We start from the raw sequence: 18,019 nt of genomic DNA, 5'->3' as shown, positions 1-18,019 counted from the left end.
ATTCCTGTGATTGATATTTTAGTCACTTGTTGGGTTTTTCTATCTAGATGGCCCTACATAGTCTACAGTTCAACCTAATCCAATTCTGAGCTCATTCCTCTTTCCCCTGCTGACTTCTCCTGCTGTATTCCCTGCCTGGTGAAGTAGTACTAGGGATCACCCAGTATCACTAGTCAGATCATGAGATTCGCCCTGAGTGTCTCACTTTTGCTCAGTCCCCAAGTTTTACTATTTGTCTGTCTTAGGGTTTCCAAAATACTGTTCGTGTTGGTCAACTTTCCATTTGCCTCTTAACTGAGGCTTTTTTCACTTGACCTCAGCTCTAGCAGGACTAGCCCTGTTCTCAGCTCTTTCATCAGCTTATTCCTAGCATTGTTGCCCAGGATCTTTGTAAACCAGACTGCTGATCTCATCACCATTCTGTTTGAAACCTTTAGCGGCTTCCTAGCACAACAGAATAAAAGCTAAACTGCTTATCCTGGTGCATTAACTGCCTCCATCCCTTGCCTAGGACTTAACCTCCAATTTTTTTCTCATGTTCCTGTGATACTGAACCAGCTATGTATCCTGTGTTCTCCAATCTACCTGATTTCAAAAACTCAGTTTGCTATCTATTTTCTAAAATTTTACATATCTCCCTGAAATCAGGCTTTGTACCAATTAGCTTGTATAAGTAATTCATGATTTTGTGCCTCTGTTTCCTCATCTATAAGACAGGGACTCAAACTTTAGCAATCCCATAGTGTAATTATAAGGATTAAACAAAGTGATACATATAAAGCACTCGAACTAGTAGCTGGCACAGAGAAAATAGGTAGTAATTTTCATCATTATTATATTGTTTTTATTATCACTATGTGTCTCCCTTTCTAGACTATGAATTCTGTAAGGGCCGGGGGTTTACAAACACTGAGGTAAGAATTTGGCAATTCACGGGAGCTCTAAAAATGAAAGCAAAATGTACTCAAATAAGCTCTCAAAACTTTTCATGTTTTTAAACAGTGAAATCAACATCTTTCAGGGGTGGTGTAAATAAAAAATTTCAGGATATTATAGCTTCAAAAGGCAAGAGAAATAAAGCTGGGCACAGAGGCACAGGCCTGTAGTTCCAGCAACTCAGGAGGCTGAGGCAGGAGGATCCCAAGTTTGAGGTCAGTCTCAGCAACTTAGTGAGGCCCTAAGCAATGTAGTGACAAAGTGCCCCTGGATTCAATCGCCAGCACAAAAAGAAAAGAAAAGCAATGGGCCTTATCTCAGCCAAACAACACTGACTATGACACTCTGTGGGTGGCAGCACAATTCGGTCTGAACTGACTTGCTGAACTTTAAAAGCAAAGGGGGATGAGTATAAAAGGTCAGCAAACCAGTGGGAGTGCTGCAAGAGCTGTGACCAGGACTTTCTCATCTTTTTCTCACAAGAGAAAACCCTGATATCTTCACTGTTATTATTATTATTTCATGAATTGAATGCTCTCTATCCTGCCTGCAGGCTGGTGGGAGATGTCTTCTTTACCAGTGAAATTTGAAAGCTTATAAGATATAATCAATTCTACCCACAAAGTCAAACAGCAAGTGCAAGAACCCCAACTCTATGCCCTTCTGCTCTACTCTAAGTATGGGACTCGCTTCCTTTTCACGTCTGTGATCTTTCCTGAGAGAAAAAAGGGAAAAAAGGAAAGGAAAAGGTTTTCGTAAAAGACAGATGCTTTCTCAAGTGAGGCAGTTTGTAAAGGGCAGTGAAAGATACATGCTTCAAAATATCATCCCAAGAACAAAAATGATTACCAACGGTGACCTAGGTTGGGTGGCTTAGAAGGAAACCCTGGCAGCCACCTGATGTCTACCAACTCAGAACAGAAGGGGTGCAGGGCTGTCCCCACCCCACCTCACAGGCTTTCTGACTGACTTTGGCTACATCCCTTGGATAGGCCAGGGCACAAAAACATTGAAAAACTTGACCTTGACTCTGATAATTTCACATCTGTAAAGGGAGAGGTAACAATAAAATATTTAAGTCTGTGTGTGTGTGTGTGTGTGTGTTCTGTGTGTGAATAAAACAATACAGAATTAATACATGAATACATTTACCATAAAGCTGCAAATTTCTAATGTAGAGAATTCTTTCTTGATGAAAGTATTCAAGAAAATAAAGAAAACAAGCTAAATTAGCCCAATTTTGATGTCTGCAATACCTTTTTACTTGGTTCATTCTTTGTGGTACTTTTGTATTACTGACATCTTCAAAATGCCCACACAACTCAGAACCTCTCTATACAGAAAAATGATCTTATTTACAATATTTAATAAGCATTCTATTTGTGTCAAACATGCAACATATTAAGAAATGTGTGTATGTGTGTGTGTATACACACACACACACACACACACATATATATATATATATATAATTTTGGTACTGGGGATTGAATTTAGGGGCACTTTACCACTGAGCTACACCCTTAGCCGTTTTTGTATTCTTTATTTTTATTTTGAGACAATGTCTAAGTTGCTAAGGGGTGGGGTGGCTCAAACCTGTGATCCTCCTCCCTCAGCCTCCCAAATTGCTGGGATTACAGGAACATGCCACCATACCCGAAAAGAAAGAAAGAATTACATTTTGAAGTAGATAAAACAAATCTGATATGAAGAGGTAACAAAACTAAGCATCTTAAGAAAATGTTCAGAGAAACGAGATTAATTTAAAGTCATGTCTTTAATGGTAACACAAAACATCCATTTTCTTATCTGTCTTTGAACTGTGACATTATATGAGATTACTCAGGATTTTTTTTTAAAGAGTTATTTTGTCTGAGAGAAAACATGCAAACGTGCAAGAGAGCACACACATAACTACACAGACATAAGGAATTTGGCAAGTGAGTAATACAATGAGCCTTAATTTACTATTTTTCATAAATCATGATAAACAAATTAAATGACAAGATTTTCTATTTGTGTGTCACAAAACCTAAGAAAGATACACATTTTGTTCACATTCAGCTGCCTTGGAAGGACAGCTGTGAAGTAACAAGCTCACTAGTGTTAACACAGGGACACCAACATGCAGCTAACATAGAATACTCAGGCCATTAAAGACAAAAGGGTCCGAGATACTATAACCAGAGACTTTGGTATTCCTTGCATAAATGTACATTTGAAATACTAATGTATAAAAGATCTGATTGAGCTGGGTGGGGTGGCACATGCCTATAATCCCAACAGCTCAGGAGGCTGAGACAGGAGGATCACAAGTTCAAAGCCAGTCTCAGCAATTTAGCAAAGTCCTAAGCAACTGAGTGAGATGCTGTCTCAAAATAAAAAGTTAAAAGGGGCAGGGGATGTGGCTTAGTGGTTTAGTGCCCTGAGTTCAATTTCTGATACCAAAAAATAAATAAATAAATAAAAGATTGAAAGTGCTTTTCCTCCTATTCAACTGTGGTGGCTTCCGTACTGGAGTCACTGTCATGTTGAATGGATATATTCTCTTGGCCTAGGAAAAGGAGAGAGGCTGTACCTTTGTCTGGGCATCCACATGTGCTCCTTGGTTTACAAGGACCTCGGCCACATTCACTCTGTCTTCTTGAGCAGCCAAATGGAGTGGGGTGAGACCGCTCTGCAAAAGAATCCAAGTGCACAGTCATCTCATAGGAAGGAAGGCAGTACACACGGCCATGTTTGAGAATCAGCTTGTAAATTCTAGAATAGGAAGCCTATAATTCCTGTATTCAAAAACATGTATACAGTAAACTCATACACCATGCTGCATGAGCCCCGGGGCAGCACTGCTGTCTGTAGGCTTCATGAAACAGTCCAAGCACTCCCACAAGCCAAGTGATGGAGTCAGGTTTGCTTACTCATCATAGACTCAGCATGTATCAATATTTTCCTACATTTTCTTCATTCATTCCCCTTTTCTTCTCATTTCTCTGTAGCAGTATTTAAAAGCAAATCCCAGACATTGTGCCATTTTTCCCACACACACATTGTGTTCATCTCCAAATATTAGAAACTTTTCAAAAACAAAATTCTGCAGGAGTTTTAATTCATTACCAATAGTACTAGCTTAGCAAAAATTATTAAAATAACAAATGTTGACATGTGACGATAATATTTCTTCTCTATTATTAGCCAAAACCTGATGAATATTTTCGGTATGCTGCTTCTGGGTAGGAAAGATCATCTGGGAAATGTAACGTAAATGGTGGATAATAAGGATTCCCAGGTCATTTAGATGGCATATGGATTTAATGAGGATTTAATTTGAAACTGACCCTACCAGGGAATCTGCAGATTACATGGTTGTTCCGATGACCAAGGAAAAAAATTGCTAAGACTGTATGTATTCTGTTTTTTTTTTAAATATCTGTAATTATAAAGGATTTTTTTTCATGAACAATATTTGAGAGAAATTAAGTTGATATAAGTGCTTTCAGATTGCTTTCTTTCATATATTACAGGCACCGATGTTAACATCTCGAGTCTGAAACCTTCTTTTCCCCCTTTCATATCTATGCAATGAAAACTTCAGCCTGTCCTACCTGTCAGGGGAAAGAAGTGAATCAAAAGCAGCTTCTGGAAGTAATACAGAGCCCTCTAGATGCACAACATTATTTATTCAGGAGTCACTATTCCATTAGAAAAATTATCAGACTCAGTCATTTGCTTGTGATTTTTTAATGATGTTTATGGAACTTTGGAGGATGCTCACACAACTGAATAGGGGGGAAATATGAAAGGAGGACCCATGTATTCACTTGAAATCCAAGAATACACTGAGGCCAAAATGGGCACCACCCAAACACTGACATAATCATAGAACAATGTTCCATGTTCTACTTTAGTGGTAATATTATTTTCAGCCATAACGTTTTGTAAAAGCAGCATGGTCATCTATTCTAAGTTTCAGACCCTTCAAAACTTTGAATATACCTTCCTGAGTGCTTCTCAGCCAAGACAGGGCAATGTATTCTGGCCACATGCCCTACATTCTCCTGCCTGTATTCATTCTGCTCACAAGGGGTGCCCACTCTCTGCTTTGGCCACAGAGACAAGCCCAACTTTGTCCTTCTCCCATGTTACTAAATGGCCAAATTCTAATATTTGTATGAACAACTCCTATATGCTCACTCCTATTAAGAACATTATATTTCTCCATTATTTGTTTTAGGTTTTTTTGGTCTGTCCTCCTCAAGCCACTGTTAGCTTGTTGAGTCAAGAATGTACTTTCCATCTTTATGGAACCAGTGTTTGGGATCTGGCATCCAATCTAGCATTAATTTATTAAATCGCAGGAGCAATCAAGCCTCTTTTGGCAAAAAACTAGACATTTATTTTTATCTTAATGGTTTTGGTTAAAAAGATTAATAAAAATAGCATGAAGGTTATAATAGTCTGTTCCCATTCTGAAGTCACCTGTTAATCTTTTATGGAGTTTCTATCACTGCTCATTTTAAAAATGGCATTTATTTAAAAGAGAGAAAATGACAACTTAGAACAGCAACAACTTTAATATTCTTTTGGTTATATAAAAATACAGGTATTTGTGGTTAGTAAAATCTGAATGGGAAAATAGGAAACAGCAAAACTGAGTCAAATTAAACATTAGCACTTCAGTGATAACTTGGCATTCAAGATCTCTTTTCCTTAAAACCACTGGGAGACTGCTTACTATGAGTAAGGAAGGAAATAAGTAAAATTAATAAATGGTCTTGACAATAAATTTTCATAAAATCTAAATCTTTCTTTTAATGGTTATATTTTAGCAATGAAGTAAAGTCTAGTGTTAGGTGGGAAGGGTAGGGGTGAGGGGAGTGGATGGTACAGTGATGAATTGATGCTTAAAAAACTGACAGCTCCCAGAAAACTAACAGAAAAACTGTCAGAGGGCTCCTTATCCAATGATAAACTCATGCTGCTTTTCTGTTTTCACATCTGGGAAGACTGAATACAGGCTGAACATCCCTAATCCAAAAATCCTACATGCTCCGGAATCCAAAACTCTTATTAAGAGTACTGACATGACACAACATGACACGTGGAAAATTCCACTCAGACTTCACGTGACTGGTCAGTAAAAATGTAGATGTGCAACACAGTTGATTTGGTATTCCCAAGGGAATAGGCCCTGCAGCTTTCATACACCAACTTTGTTCCATTTACGCAATTATTAAAAGCATTCTATAAGATTAACTATGTGTATAAAGTACACATGAAACACAACTGAATTTTGTATTTAGACTTTGGTCCTATCCTCAAGATACCTCATTATAATTATATATGAGAAAATATTCCAACTCTGAAAAAATTTGAAATTTAAATCACCTTTGGTCCCAAGCATTTTGGATAGGAATAGACAACTTGTACTTTATATAGAAAATTACAACCGACAAAGGATGCAGATTTTCAAATGTCGTCTTTTGGTATGTACAGTCTAGGAATCATGAAGTTTGTCCAACAAGCTAGTGAGAAGCCCACTGATATTCTAAACTCCCCTTAGCAACACCTCTGCCTAGGCATCTTTTATTCAAGAAGGCAGACAGAATTCTCCAGATTTGCTCATTTCTCATGATTTACTATCCATGTCTTTTGATCATCAGAATTCTGTTTCCACTTTCTAGTCTACTAAATGAAACATGAATAATTTCCCCCCCCCCAAATCTTTTCAGCCTAAAAACAACATATGACTTTAGGGTGAATATAAGGCCAGTTGAATGAAGGATTTTAAAGCAAAAAGCTAGTTATACTAGTTTGATATGAAATCTACTAAAAATAGCCACTTTTAACGTGATAAGATGCTAGATGATTGTCTCTGGTAGGATGAATAAAATGCAATATCCTGGGCTCACAGGAAAAAAAAAATCTGGTAGATGACAGAATGTACTTCAATTTGAGAAAGGCAATGCCTTGTCATCAAGACAAGTTGAATTGTGCAGCAAAATATTATAAGTCTGATCTATAAATTGGTATATAAAACTTACAAAATTAAAAAACACAAACTAATCCTAATGATCATGACTTTGAAATTGGTTTGTGATTCCCATTATATTGAGACATACATTCCTAAAAGGAACATTTCCAAAAGGAAAATGTTAGAAAATCAAATCCCTACACTAGAACAAAATTAAAGAATGTGATTGTTCAATAATCAGAAAATCAAAAAGGATTTTTCAAGTTGCTAAAACTAAAAAAGGTTTTCTCTGGTCACCTATGTATGAATTTTGGCTTACAGAATTTGTTAATTTTTTTTTCAAATATTTATTCTTAAGTTTTAGGTGGACACAATATCTTTATTTTTACATATTTACGTGGTTCCAAGGATCGAACCCAGAATCTCGTGCATGCTAGGCAAGCACTCTACCACTGAGCCACAACCCCAGCCCCTAGAATTTGTTAAATTATAGTGTTGGAAAAATTCAGGTTAGCACAGAGTGACCTTTTTCCCAACTGGAGATAATCCATTTTCTTCTTAAAAGGTGCTGAACACAACAGCCAAACTATGGAACCAGCCAATTTTTAAACAAACACTAGACTTGTAAGCTAAGGACTTCCTACTAAAATAGCTACTTTGAATTTCTTTTATTAAAACGAACTTACTAAAGACAGCAATGTTTCCAATTTCTCTAACTTAAGACTTAAAACAGATAGTCAAGGAAAAAAAGCCCCTCAAATGTTTGCAAAATAAAGCAACAAGCTACAATTTCCAATTCCTTATTTGCAATGTTCCAATGAAGTAACAACGTTCCACTTTGAATTAACAGAATCAAAAACTTCTCATATTATTACAAAAACTTTGTGGACCTTATTTTTATGGTTATTCCTATTGTAGAGCCATGTACATACATACTATAATTAAATGATTGTTTATTTGCCATTATTTAAATAGACTGTTTTCAAGTTTTTGCTATGGTAAATAACACTTTAGTAAACATCTCTGTGCAATATCACACCTCACACATTCTGTTTGACCCAGATTTTTCATAAACATTTAAGATTTTTTTCTGAGGAGTGAAATTCTGTATTGTATGATTTTTAGGGCAAGAGAAAAGTTACCTTATTGCTCAGGTTCACATTTGCATTTCTACTGAGGAGCAGCGATACCATGTCCACGTGCCCTTCCTGAGCTGCGAGATGGACAGAAGCAATTCCTTGCCGGGTAACTGCGTTGGCATCAGCACCATATTCCAGCAGAGTTGTCGCTATGTCCATCTGGTTCTTTTTGGCAGCAATGTGCAGCGGCGTATAACCATTCTGTCAACAAGAATCACTTGGTTACATTCCCAGTAACAAGATAAAAATGCATTTTCAAATGGCATACTTCCCTTTCTAGTGGTTTTGACTGCTTTAAAATTTATAATTAAGTAAGCAAATACTATTAAATCAAGTGGTGTCAGTAATGTAGCACTCTCCTGTCTCCTCTGTTCCTAAGAAGGGATAACATTATATAGACAGTTTATCAAAAGAGGGTACTGTGGGTTTTCAAAAGGAATACAGATTTCCCTCTTATAGGTAGTTAGGTTAGAAGGTGCTCAATACTTACTTACTTTATTTATTTGGCACTAGGGATTGAACCCGGGGTACTCTATCACTGAGCCACATCACCAGCAATTTTTATTTTTTATTTGACTGTGTCTGAGGCTGGCCCCAAACTTGTGATCCTCCTGCTTCAGCCTCACAAGTTGCTGGGATTACTGGTGTGTGCCACTGTTTCCAGTTTGCTTACTTTATTTAAATTAGGAATAGGATGCATCCCTACTGGGAAACAACAAGCAATATGATATCATTGAGGCATGCTGAGAGCCATTCAAAATTTCATTCCCCAAATCCTTTCCTTGAATGGCCACCTAGTATAATTTAAATACATCCTCCAAAATTCATGTATTAGAAATTAAATTCTCAATGCAACAATGTTGAGAAGTGGGACCATTAAGTAGTGATTAGGTCACAAGGGCTCTGCTCCCATGAATGGCTTAATACTGTTTTCTCCAGAAGTGGGTGTTTGATAATAGAACGAGTTCAGTTTGCTTCTGTCTTGTGCTTTTGCTTTCTGCCACAAGATGAAACAGCAAGAAGGCTCCTCACCAGGCATGGATCCCTCTACTTTGGCCTTTCCAGCCTCTAGAACTGTAAAACATAAATCTTTTCTTTATAAAATTCCCAGTCTCAGGTATCCTGTTATAGTAGCACCGAAAGGACTAAGACACTATGTATTGGTTATAAGTGGCAATTTGATATTTTCAAGGTAGTCAAGATGCTACAATCTACTTGTTTCCCTATCTGATTTCCTCTTTCACAAAACTCTAGACTCTATGCTCTGTTTTAGTCAGACTGGTCATCCTGCAGGTCTTTAACCAAATACAGTCTCATGTTTTCTGCCTTAACTTACTGTATCAAGAATACTTTTCCCCAACATGCTCATGAGGCCAGTATCTAATGGTTGAAAGTGAAGCACAAAGGCCATGCCCTCAATGAAGTCTTCTATATTTTTCCACTGTCCAAACCCCAATAATCAGGCCCTCAGTCTGACTATAATTAGTCTTGGGGACATTCAATGGCATTCTTTTGTTTATGTATGAGCCTATATTTCCTAAAATATAAATCTGTGATGGGCACATACTGTTTTGGACCTGACTGTACCTCCAGCGGCCCACAATAACTGGTACATATTGATTAAATGAAGAAAGTAATCTTCAGAATTTGAATCAAGTGTATAATAGCTTTCCTAACATTGTGGCTTCCTTCTCTTGGCTGAGCCCTGATACTCAGCTACAGTCAACCACAATTCTTTTGATAAATTGTTAATTAGCCACACCTCAGGAAACTCTAAAGGCTCCTGACCCGAGAAAGCTCTGGGTTCTTTGCCCTAGTTCACAGTCATTTAAGGGAAATGCAAGATTACATTTCGATATGAACTTGAATCTGACCATATAAAATGGAAATGGAAAGTGGAAATGTTACTGCTAGACTCTTCTGAAACCAGTCTCTGCCAAACTGGATAAGCCAGTGTAGAAGAACACTTTATATCCCTATTTTTAGTCTGACCTCGTGCCATCTGTAAACCCCAGCTGCCCTGGGAAGCATTTGGCCCTCTGCTCAGACACACCCTTCAGAGACCAGTGCCTGCAGAGTCCAATGCAGAGATCTGGAGTGAAGCCAACAACACAATGAGAAATAGGAGGGGTGAGCTGTTTCACCATCCTCCACAACGTGGAAGATTCACAAAGCAAATTAGAGAGGTAAAGGCAAGGTCCAGACAGAAGTTAGCTTCTTATCCAGAATCTTATTTCTTTTTGCTTTTATGACAGACACAACCTTCGGGTTAGTCACTTCTCAATACCTAACTGAGGAAAGGCATATCCTCTCAGATATGACAGTCTTCTCCGTTACTAAAAAGTCCTAGGACCAGGACCTATTATAAAGGGGTGCTCTAGTATCTCTGTAATGTATGCCAGTTCAGACAAGTTCCTTACTATTGCTTAGGATTTTATCCTGAGTTCCTTATCTGAGACACAAAGGAAAGTACAGAACAAGGGAAGAATGATTCATGGCGTTATTTTAGAATGGGAAATTATCTCAGAATGACTAAAGAAATATTTTCAAATAATGAAGTTTCTCTGAGACCTATAAATTTTCTTCCTAAATTATCTAAATTCTTTCTATTTTATGGAAAGTAAAATGGTTTTACTTGCCACACTAAATGAAGAAGATGCATTAACTGGATAAGTAAAATAGGAAGAGATTCAATTACAGAATAATCTTAGTCTCTATTTCTTTCCTCTTGATGTAGGAGACAAAAGACTTGTCGTGTGTACCTTTGCATCTCACAATTAAAACAAATGTAATTTTAAATCATCAAAGTAATACATAGTTTTTATATTTTTTTTCCAATTTTTTTTTCATAAATATTCTTACCTATATCCATAGACATTTTGCATATTTTATCTAATAGAAATCTGACAAATAACAATAAAGCTCACTGTCTCTTCCATAATTAGTGTACAGGTTATGCCTGAACTCAAGCCAATATTCTTTCCAGCACAGTTTCCTGTCTCATGAAACTGAGCTGGCTAAAATTGGCTGGATTACAGCAGCCCATCTACTTTATTTTACCTAAATCACATCATACTTATAGAATATATGGGAGTAAGAAAACACATTGGCAATTTTAAAGAAGGGAAGAAAAGTAAGAATGTATTGCATGCTCTAAAAGACAGAGGATGTGATCTAAGGAAGAGGAGACACCCACATGGTAATCATGCTCTCTTGAGGCTTTGTCCCTCACTTCTCATCACTGCCCAAAAGAGCTTCTCTGGAGTAAAGACTGCCTAGTCTAATTTCATTCTCCTCCCTTTAGCGAAGGAACATCTGGCAGGGTATCCAGCTAACAAACTACATTTCCCAGCTTTCCTTGCAAATAGAAGTGACCAATGAGATTTAGGAAAGGGGTGGGTGGGGTTTCTGAGAAAGCCCTGCTGTGCTGACTTTCCTTCTGCCTGTTGCCTTGCTGCTGGCAGCCTGTGCTGTAGCCACCTCTAAAAGAAAGGACCCCAAACAAAACAAAACAAAACAAAAACAAGAGGAATTTGCCTGAACAAACAACTAAACCAGCATCAACAACTGCCTTGCCTACCTCCTGACTCTTCATGACACGAGAAATATGGAGCCTCATCAGGCTCCTCCTCATTATTAAAATAATGGAATCGGGAGTTTTTTTTTTTTTAAGTTTTGTTTTCTTCCTAGCAGAGAAAGCCAATCCGTGATACGACTGACTACCTTTGCTCAGGAACAAAGTCTAGAATAAATCCCTGACGGGTACCACTGCCTTAGAAGATGGGGATGGTTGGATGTGTGCCAGAGATGGCATTACACAGGCTCTTGCAAGGCAACTGTGCAATAGGAAAGAGAATCAATGTCCCATTTAAAAGCCTGTGTTTAATTGACTGTAAAATATATGCCTGAGGCTAATGGAATGTTATAAGGAGTTATTTAAAGAACTGCTCTTTAACTCTTTGTCAAAAGATGTTTTGCAAATATGGAACCATGAATACCAAATCTTACCTGACAAATGTAAAGCTGGAATCAACTACAAATGATACCAACTATTAACCTGTGTAAGAGTTATTCGTGGACAGAAAGATGGATTGGATTCATTTTGTCACACATAACTTTTGTCAGCTATAAACTGCTTGGCACTAGTTGTACCAACATTACTCCCATGTGAGTGATAGTTACTTGTTACCTTTCAAAACTCTGAGGTTACTTACAAGGCAAGGAGCCTGCATGCATTGGGATATTGAAATTAAATGGACAACCATTAAATTCTTTAAAATTATGGTAAGGCTTTGGATGTGGCTCAGTGGTAGCTTCTTACATGTGCAAGGCCTTGGATTTGATCCCAAGCATCTCAAAAAATGTTTTAAAAAATTATGGTAAAATATATATAACAAAATTTCACATTTAAAGCATTTTTAAGTGTATAGATTGGTGTTGATAAGCACCTTCATACTGTTTTCCAACTATGATCACTACCCATTTGCAGAACTTCTCCATTTTTCTAATTTTTCTAAACTGAAACTTGGTATTCATTTAATCTAACTTTCATTTACTCCTTCCACCTATCTCTGACAACCACTATTCTACTGCTGTCTCTAAATGTGACTATTCTATGTACCACAAAAGTAAAATCATACAATATTTGTCCTAAGACTGAATAATATTCCATTGTGTATATGTGCACATACTCACATGTGTGGGTTTACACATACATGGCCCACATTTTTATTTATTCATACACTGATGGACACTTGGGCTCTTTCCATCTCTTGGCCCTGTGAATAATGTTTTTTTTTTTTTTTTCTTTTCAAGATAAAATTTTATTAAGGCTTAGCAGGGCTTGATAAACTTTTTTCATAACAGACCAAATATATGGTAGGGGTCACATATAGACAAAAATCAGGTTTCAGGAGGTTTGCTTTGAATTTATTTCAGTGGGTATGGTTCTGGAGGGAATGAGGCAGAAAATGATTTAAGAATGAAGGAAACCTGGTGTGGTGGCACATGCCTATAATCCCAGTGGGACAAGAGGCTGAGGCAGGAGGATTGAAAGTTCAGAGCCAACCTCAGCAACTTAGTGAGACACTGAGCAACTTAGACCCTGTCTCACAATAAAAGAAATAAAAAGAGGTGGGGATGTGGCTTAATGTTTAAGTAGCAAAAAAGAAAAAAAAAAGCACAAAAAATATTCTGAGGAGAAACACTCATATTTTCCATATGGAGAAAGTCACTAGAACTTTCTTAAAGTATCTAAAGTAACCTAGAACAGGTTAGTTACCTGTGTATACAATTGATTTGATCTAAACATTAAATTTAAAGGCGAGTATAGAAATTCCTCCAAAATGAAATGGTAAAACAAAGAGGCAAAAAGCATTAGGATAATTAAAGGGTTTTCAACCAACAGGATGTAGTAAAAGAAATAGGTAATATTTAAAATGTAGTTTGTGGAGGGGAGGAAAAGGGGGAGGAACTGGGAATGAAATTAACCAAATTATGTTATATGCATGTATGAATATGTAACAATGAATACCACTATTATGTATAATTATAATGTACCAATAAAAAAGCTATAAATTAAAGATAAATTATGGTTTGCATTATTTAAGCATTCTCTGATCATAATCATCTGCTCAATAATGCGGAATATACTAATCCAGTAGCACTCTATTAATTCATCTTTAAATAAACTCTGCTTTATGATTAGCCACTCAAATCAGAATACCAGAATAATAAAATGGCTACATACACTATATTCTTTTTCATCAGAAATCTAAGATGTCTACTCTTCAAAATGCCCTAACAATAATGAGGATTCCTTCTAGTGATAATAAAAACACACATGCAGAACCTTCCAACTCCTCTCATGAAACACAAGCAACTTGATAGCAATGTTTTATTGCTAGAAAAAGAGTATGTATTTTATAATTTTGACAAATTGGAACTTTCTTACTGTGTCACCTCAGGCTGTGCTTATGTTTTTAATCTGGCTGAAAACTCCAACTTCTTTTCTTCCCCAGGATTCAGGATGTTCTGGATTTCCAAGGGAAATCAACTGACACGTAAATATTTATTGAGCATCTACCACATTAATTGACTAAATAGCCGAAGGCACCAATTTCCTAGGAGCTTCTATTTCTGTGATTTTTAAGCGATTTCCAAATGAGATGGGTGCTATGGTGAGAGCGAATGAAACTCAATGTGCACACAGATAGATATTGTGTATCGTCCTCTTCATGGTGTGAGTTACAGGTACCTTTGCTGCTGCATGAGGTGAGGCTCCTTGGTCCAAAAGCAGAAGGGCCACCTTCTGATTATCATAATGTGCAGCTACATGCAGTGGAGTTAGTCCGCTCTGAAAACACGTGCAGAAACAACAACCAGGGTCAAAAGTGTATTAATAGGAGAGTCCAGGTCTACATTTAGGAAATGGGATTAGAATGGATATAACATAAGTTGTAGTTTATATTCCACTTCCACAATACTTGGACCAAACATTCACCCATTTCCCGAGAATTCTTCATCCTACTGGGACTTAAATATAATTTAGTTGTCATCTAGTTGGCCTTTGGGGAATATTAGCAAGTGCTTTTTTGTTATCAGTGGAAGTGTTCTGGTACAAGTGGCTGTTGACCTCATACCTTCCCAGCAGCATCTGGAGATGCACTTTTTTGTAACAGGAGATTGGCTACTTCAAGCTTCCCGTATTTTGCTGCCACATGAAGAGGAGTAAATCCTTTCTAAAAAAGGAAAAAAAAATAAAGAACAACAGAAATTACATAGGCCATTGTTTTTCTGTAACTGAAAAAGTATTCTAGTGATGATGACGTTAAATCTCTATGTAAGAATCAAGATTATAAGACAAGTACCTGGGAGAAGAGGAACACCCAACAAGAGAATCTTTCTTCCTCTACTGACTAAACCATAACATTCCACTAATTTTGGAACTAATCAGGTACCTCATCAGGAAGAAGGTGGGGAGCTGAATCTGGAGTTATTCTATGGCCATTTGGGGGCTTTACATTGTGGGAAGAATAGGTTTATGGGGACCCAGATCCAAGTTGGAGAGTTTGGGAAAATCCACCCCAAGTCTGAGCCTCTTGTAATCTCACATCACCTGATTGGGAACTTGCTCTATGAATACACATAATTTCCTTATCATGCTCCACTCTTTAGGAGTAGGCAACGGAAATCTTTCACATTTGCCACTATAGATGAACTGAGTAATGACACTGGATGTTAATAATTTGTATTGCTCTTCTATTCTTCCATCTATCAATCAACCAGTTAGTTAGCATGCACCATTAGGGTGGGTCTGGAGCAAGCATCAGGAATTGGAGGGTTATCAACATATATGACCCATGAGACTGCAGCAAATAAGAGCCAATGGGCGGCTGGTATGGTGGAAGGTCAGGGGCACTCCAAACCCATCACCCATTATTCTGATTCACATATGAAATGAGATCCAGGAACTTGCAACTTAACTCTATTTAAGAGGCCAAAAGAATCTTGGGAGTTAAAGTTTGAGGTAGTTATCATTTATTCAGATGGTTTTCTAAGTATTTGTAATTATCTTCTGCATTGATTTCACATTAATCCTTATCTGCATCCAAATAAAAGACTGCAGCATCTATTGCAAGTGTTTTTAACATAGACCATCCATCTTGCTATTACACTTGCTAAGTTTATGTAGTATCACAAGAAAAATGAGCTCCAATTTTGTGCTCTGTACATGTAGAACAACTGTGGCCCAGGCTATTATTCTAAGATATAATCAAGAGTTTCTTTTTTTTTTTTTTTTAAATCAAACATAACAACAATGACAACAAAAAGAATAGAAACAACAAATTTAAAAAAAATCTTGATTTGAAAGTTTTTTTTTTTTTTTAAAGCATCTATCAACTGATATGGGGTTTGATATGGGGTTTCAGTACTTGGGCTCAATACAAGAAATTGGTAACTATGTTTTCAAACTACAATTTAAGTTAATCATAAAACTTGCAAGAAATTTCAGATTCTACATATCAGTAAGATTTTATAACAAGGTCACATACTGAGAAATTTAAGGCCAAAATAAAAACCTTCCCCAAATACAAAGAACTATCCTCCTGCACACCAGGGTTTTACTGGCCATGTTAATAATAACTACCCGGGATCCCAAGTATAGATGCTGTTGTGCAGCTCTGTACCTATTACATGCAGGGAGCCTTGAGGGGGATGTACTTTGGGGGACCCAGCAGGATTCTGAGACTTGTTTTCCTACCTTTGTTGTTATAGATAAAGATGCTCCATGATCCAAAAGGAATGCGGCTACGTCTTCATGCCCCTCTCGGGCTGAAAGATGGAGGGGGGTGTACCCAGAAGTTGTGGCTGCGTTTGGAGATGCTCCTTGCTGCAATAGCTGTTGCACTATGTCTGCTTTCCCCAGTCGGGCTGAAATGTGGAGTGGGGTTTGGTCATCCTAAATGGCAAGGTAGAAATGTGAGACTGATGAACTCAGAAAACAATGGTACCATATGAAAAATTCAGGGAACATTAGCTGCTTGATGGTGGAGGCACATTAAACTCTTTGATTCAATGTTAATAGGAATCTCATTTATCGTTTTCTACAAGGTTTAGAAATGTGGGGATGGTGGATCTATTAATATGAAAACTGAAAGGTGGGTCTATCTATAGATTATCACCACTACAAAATGCTATAGAATATCAATTTTCAACCTCTAGTGACCCTTTTTTTGGGAAGATAAAAGAATGGATTCTAGTAAAACTCATATACCTGAGATTCTAGTAAAACTCACATATCTACACTGGTTATTATGCACTCAAGGAATGAATGATTTTATTGGTGCTTGCCTTCTCATTGCTAAAAGCAAAGGGAGCGGAGGGGAGTATCGGCCTGTGCAGGTGTCTAGGTACCAAGGTTCCCAGCCAGGAGGGATGATGGAAGCTGATACTCTGGTACCAAGCCATGCTCCTGGTGTGAATATGCCCAGAATGGAGAGCCACATTGTTACAATCCATCCAAAGGCATAAAGTGCTTACCAAGTGCTTTGCCCTTAGAGCCTTATCCCCAAGTAACACTTCTACCTAATTTTCTCAAAGATGCCCTGTAACAGTCCTCCAAAAAAGAAATTCCTACAGAAATGTGATACAAGTTTAGGTAAATATTTTAAGCCAGGAAGGTACAGAGTGTAGAATATAGGCCACTGTTTTGGATGAGTGTCAAGGTCAAAGTCAAAGGGGCTACATAACCCCTTTGACTAGAATGCATAAGAGAAGTTGGAGGAATGCCCCAAAGAAGAAGAGGAATATTGAAAACAGAAAAAGGCACCAGGAAAAATTTTTCCTTTTATTACTGCCATTACAATCACCAAATACTTACTGAGCACCTATTGTTTTCCAGCTCTGTTTAAACTACTTTACCTACATTACTTCATTAATATTCACAAAAATCCTATGAATTGGAACAAACATTGTTCCCACTTTCTATATGAGGCCTTTAAATGAGAAAATGTGGCACATGGATGTTAATTAACTTGCCCAATGTTACATAGTTACTAAATTGTGGACCAAGATTCAAGCCCAAGGTTGAGAACAGGCCCTTGACAATTAAACATACTTCCTCCTTAATGAAATAATATGTATAAATTATGTATAAATATGTCTATGAAATCATTCCATAGACATGATGTTTAATATGTAACTAACAAACTCTTGAATATGAAGTTTCTTATAATCTATGGTAGATTACAGCTTCTCTTAGTCATTCCATTTAACTAATTTAGAGGAATAACTAAAACCCTCTATCAGAGGTCAGCAAACTAAAATGCAGGTGCCAAATCTGGCTGCCACATATTTTTTTGTAAATAGAGTTTTATTGGAATACAGTCATGTCCATTCACAGATGTCTGCCACTGCTTTTGCACTACAATGGCAGAGTTGTGAAGCTGTGACAGACCCTGCAAAGCCTAAA

General features: G+C 37.3%; 1 protein-coding gene across 3 annotated transcripts in view; it reads right to left on the bottom strand.

The window, feature by feature from the left end:
- Nucleotides 1-18,019, bottom strand: part of Ank3 (ankyrin 3) — a 321,653-nt gene that overhangs the window by 132,107 nt on the left and 171,527 nt on the right. For all 3 annotated transcript variants that reach the window (XM_027931178.2, XM_071611239.1, XM_071611240.1), the window contains exons 14-18: nucleotides 16,310-16,507; nucleotides 14,688-14,786; nucleotides 14,303-14,401; nucleotides 8,050-8,247; nucleotides 3,515-3,613 (exon numbers count right to left, since the gene is read on the bottom strand). In XM_027931178.2, the coding sequence (XP_027786979.1) occupies nucleotides 3,515-3,613; nucleotides 8,050-8,247; nucleotides 14,303-14,401; nucleotides 14,688-14,786; nucleotides 16,310-16,507 (693 nt within the window). The remainder of the gene's footprint in view (nucleotides 1-3,514; nucleotides 3,614-8,049; nucleotides 8,248-14,302; nucleotides 14,402-14,687; nucleotides 14,787-16,309; nucleotides 16,508-18,019) is intronic.

Source organism: Marmota flaviventris, chromosome 4 (genome assembly GCF_047511675.1).
Source record: "Marmota flaviventris isolate mMarFla1 chromosome 4, mMarFla1.hap1, whole genome shotgun sequence".
Lineage (NCBI taxonomy): Eukaryota > Metazoa > Chordata > Mammalia > Rodentia > Sciuridae > Marmota > Marmota flaviventris.
The sequence above is the reverse complement of the archived record's forward strand: the minus strand, read 5'-3'. Positions and strand labels throughout refer to the sequence as shown.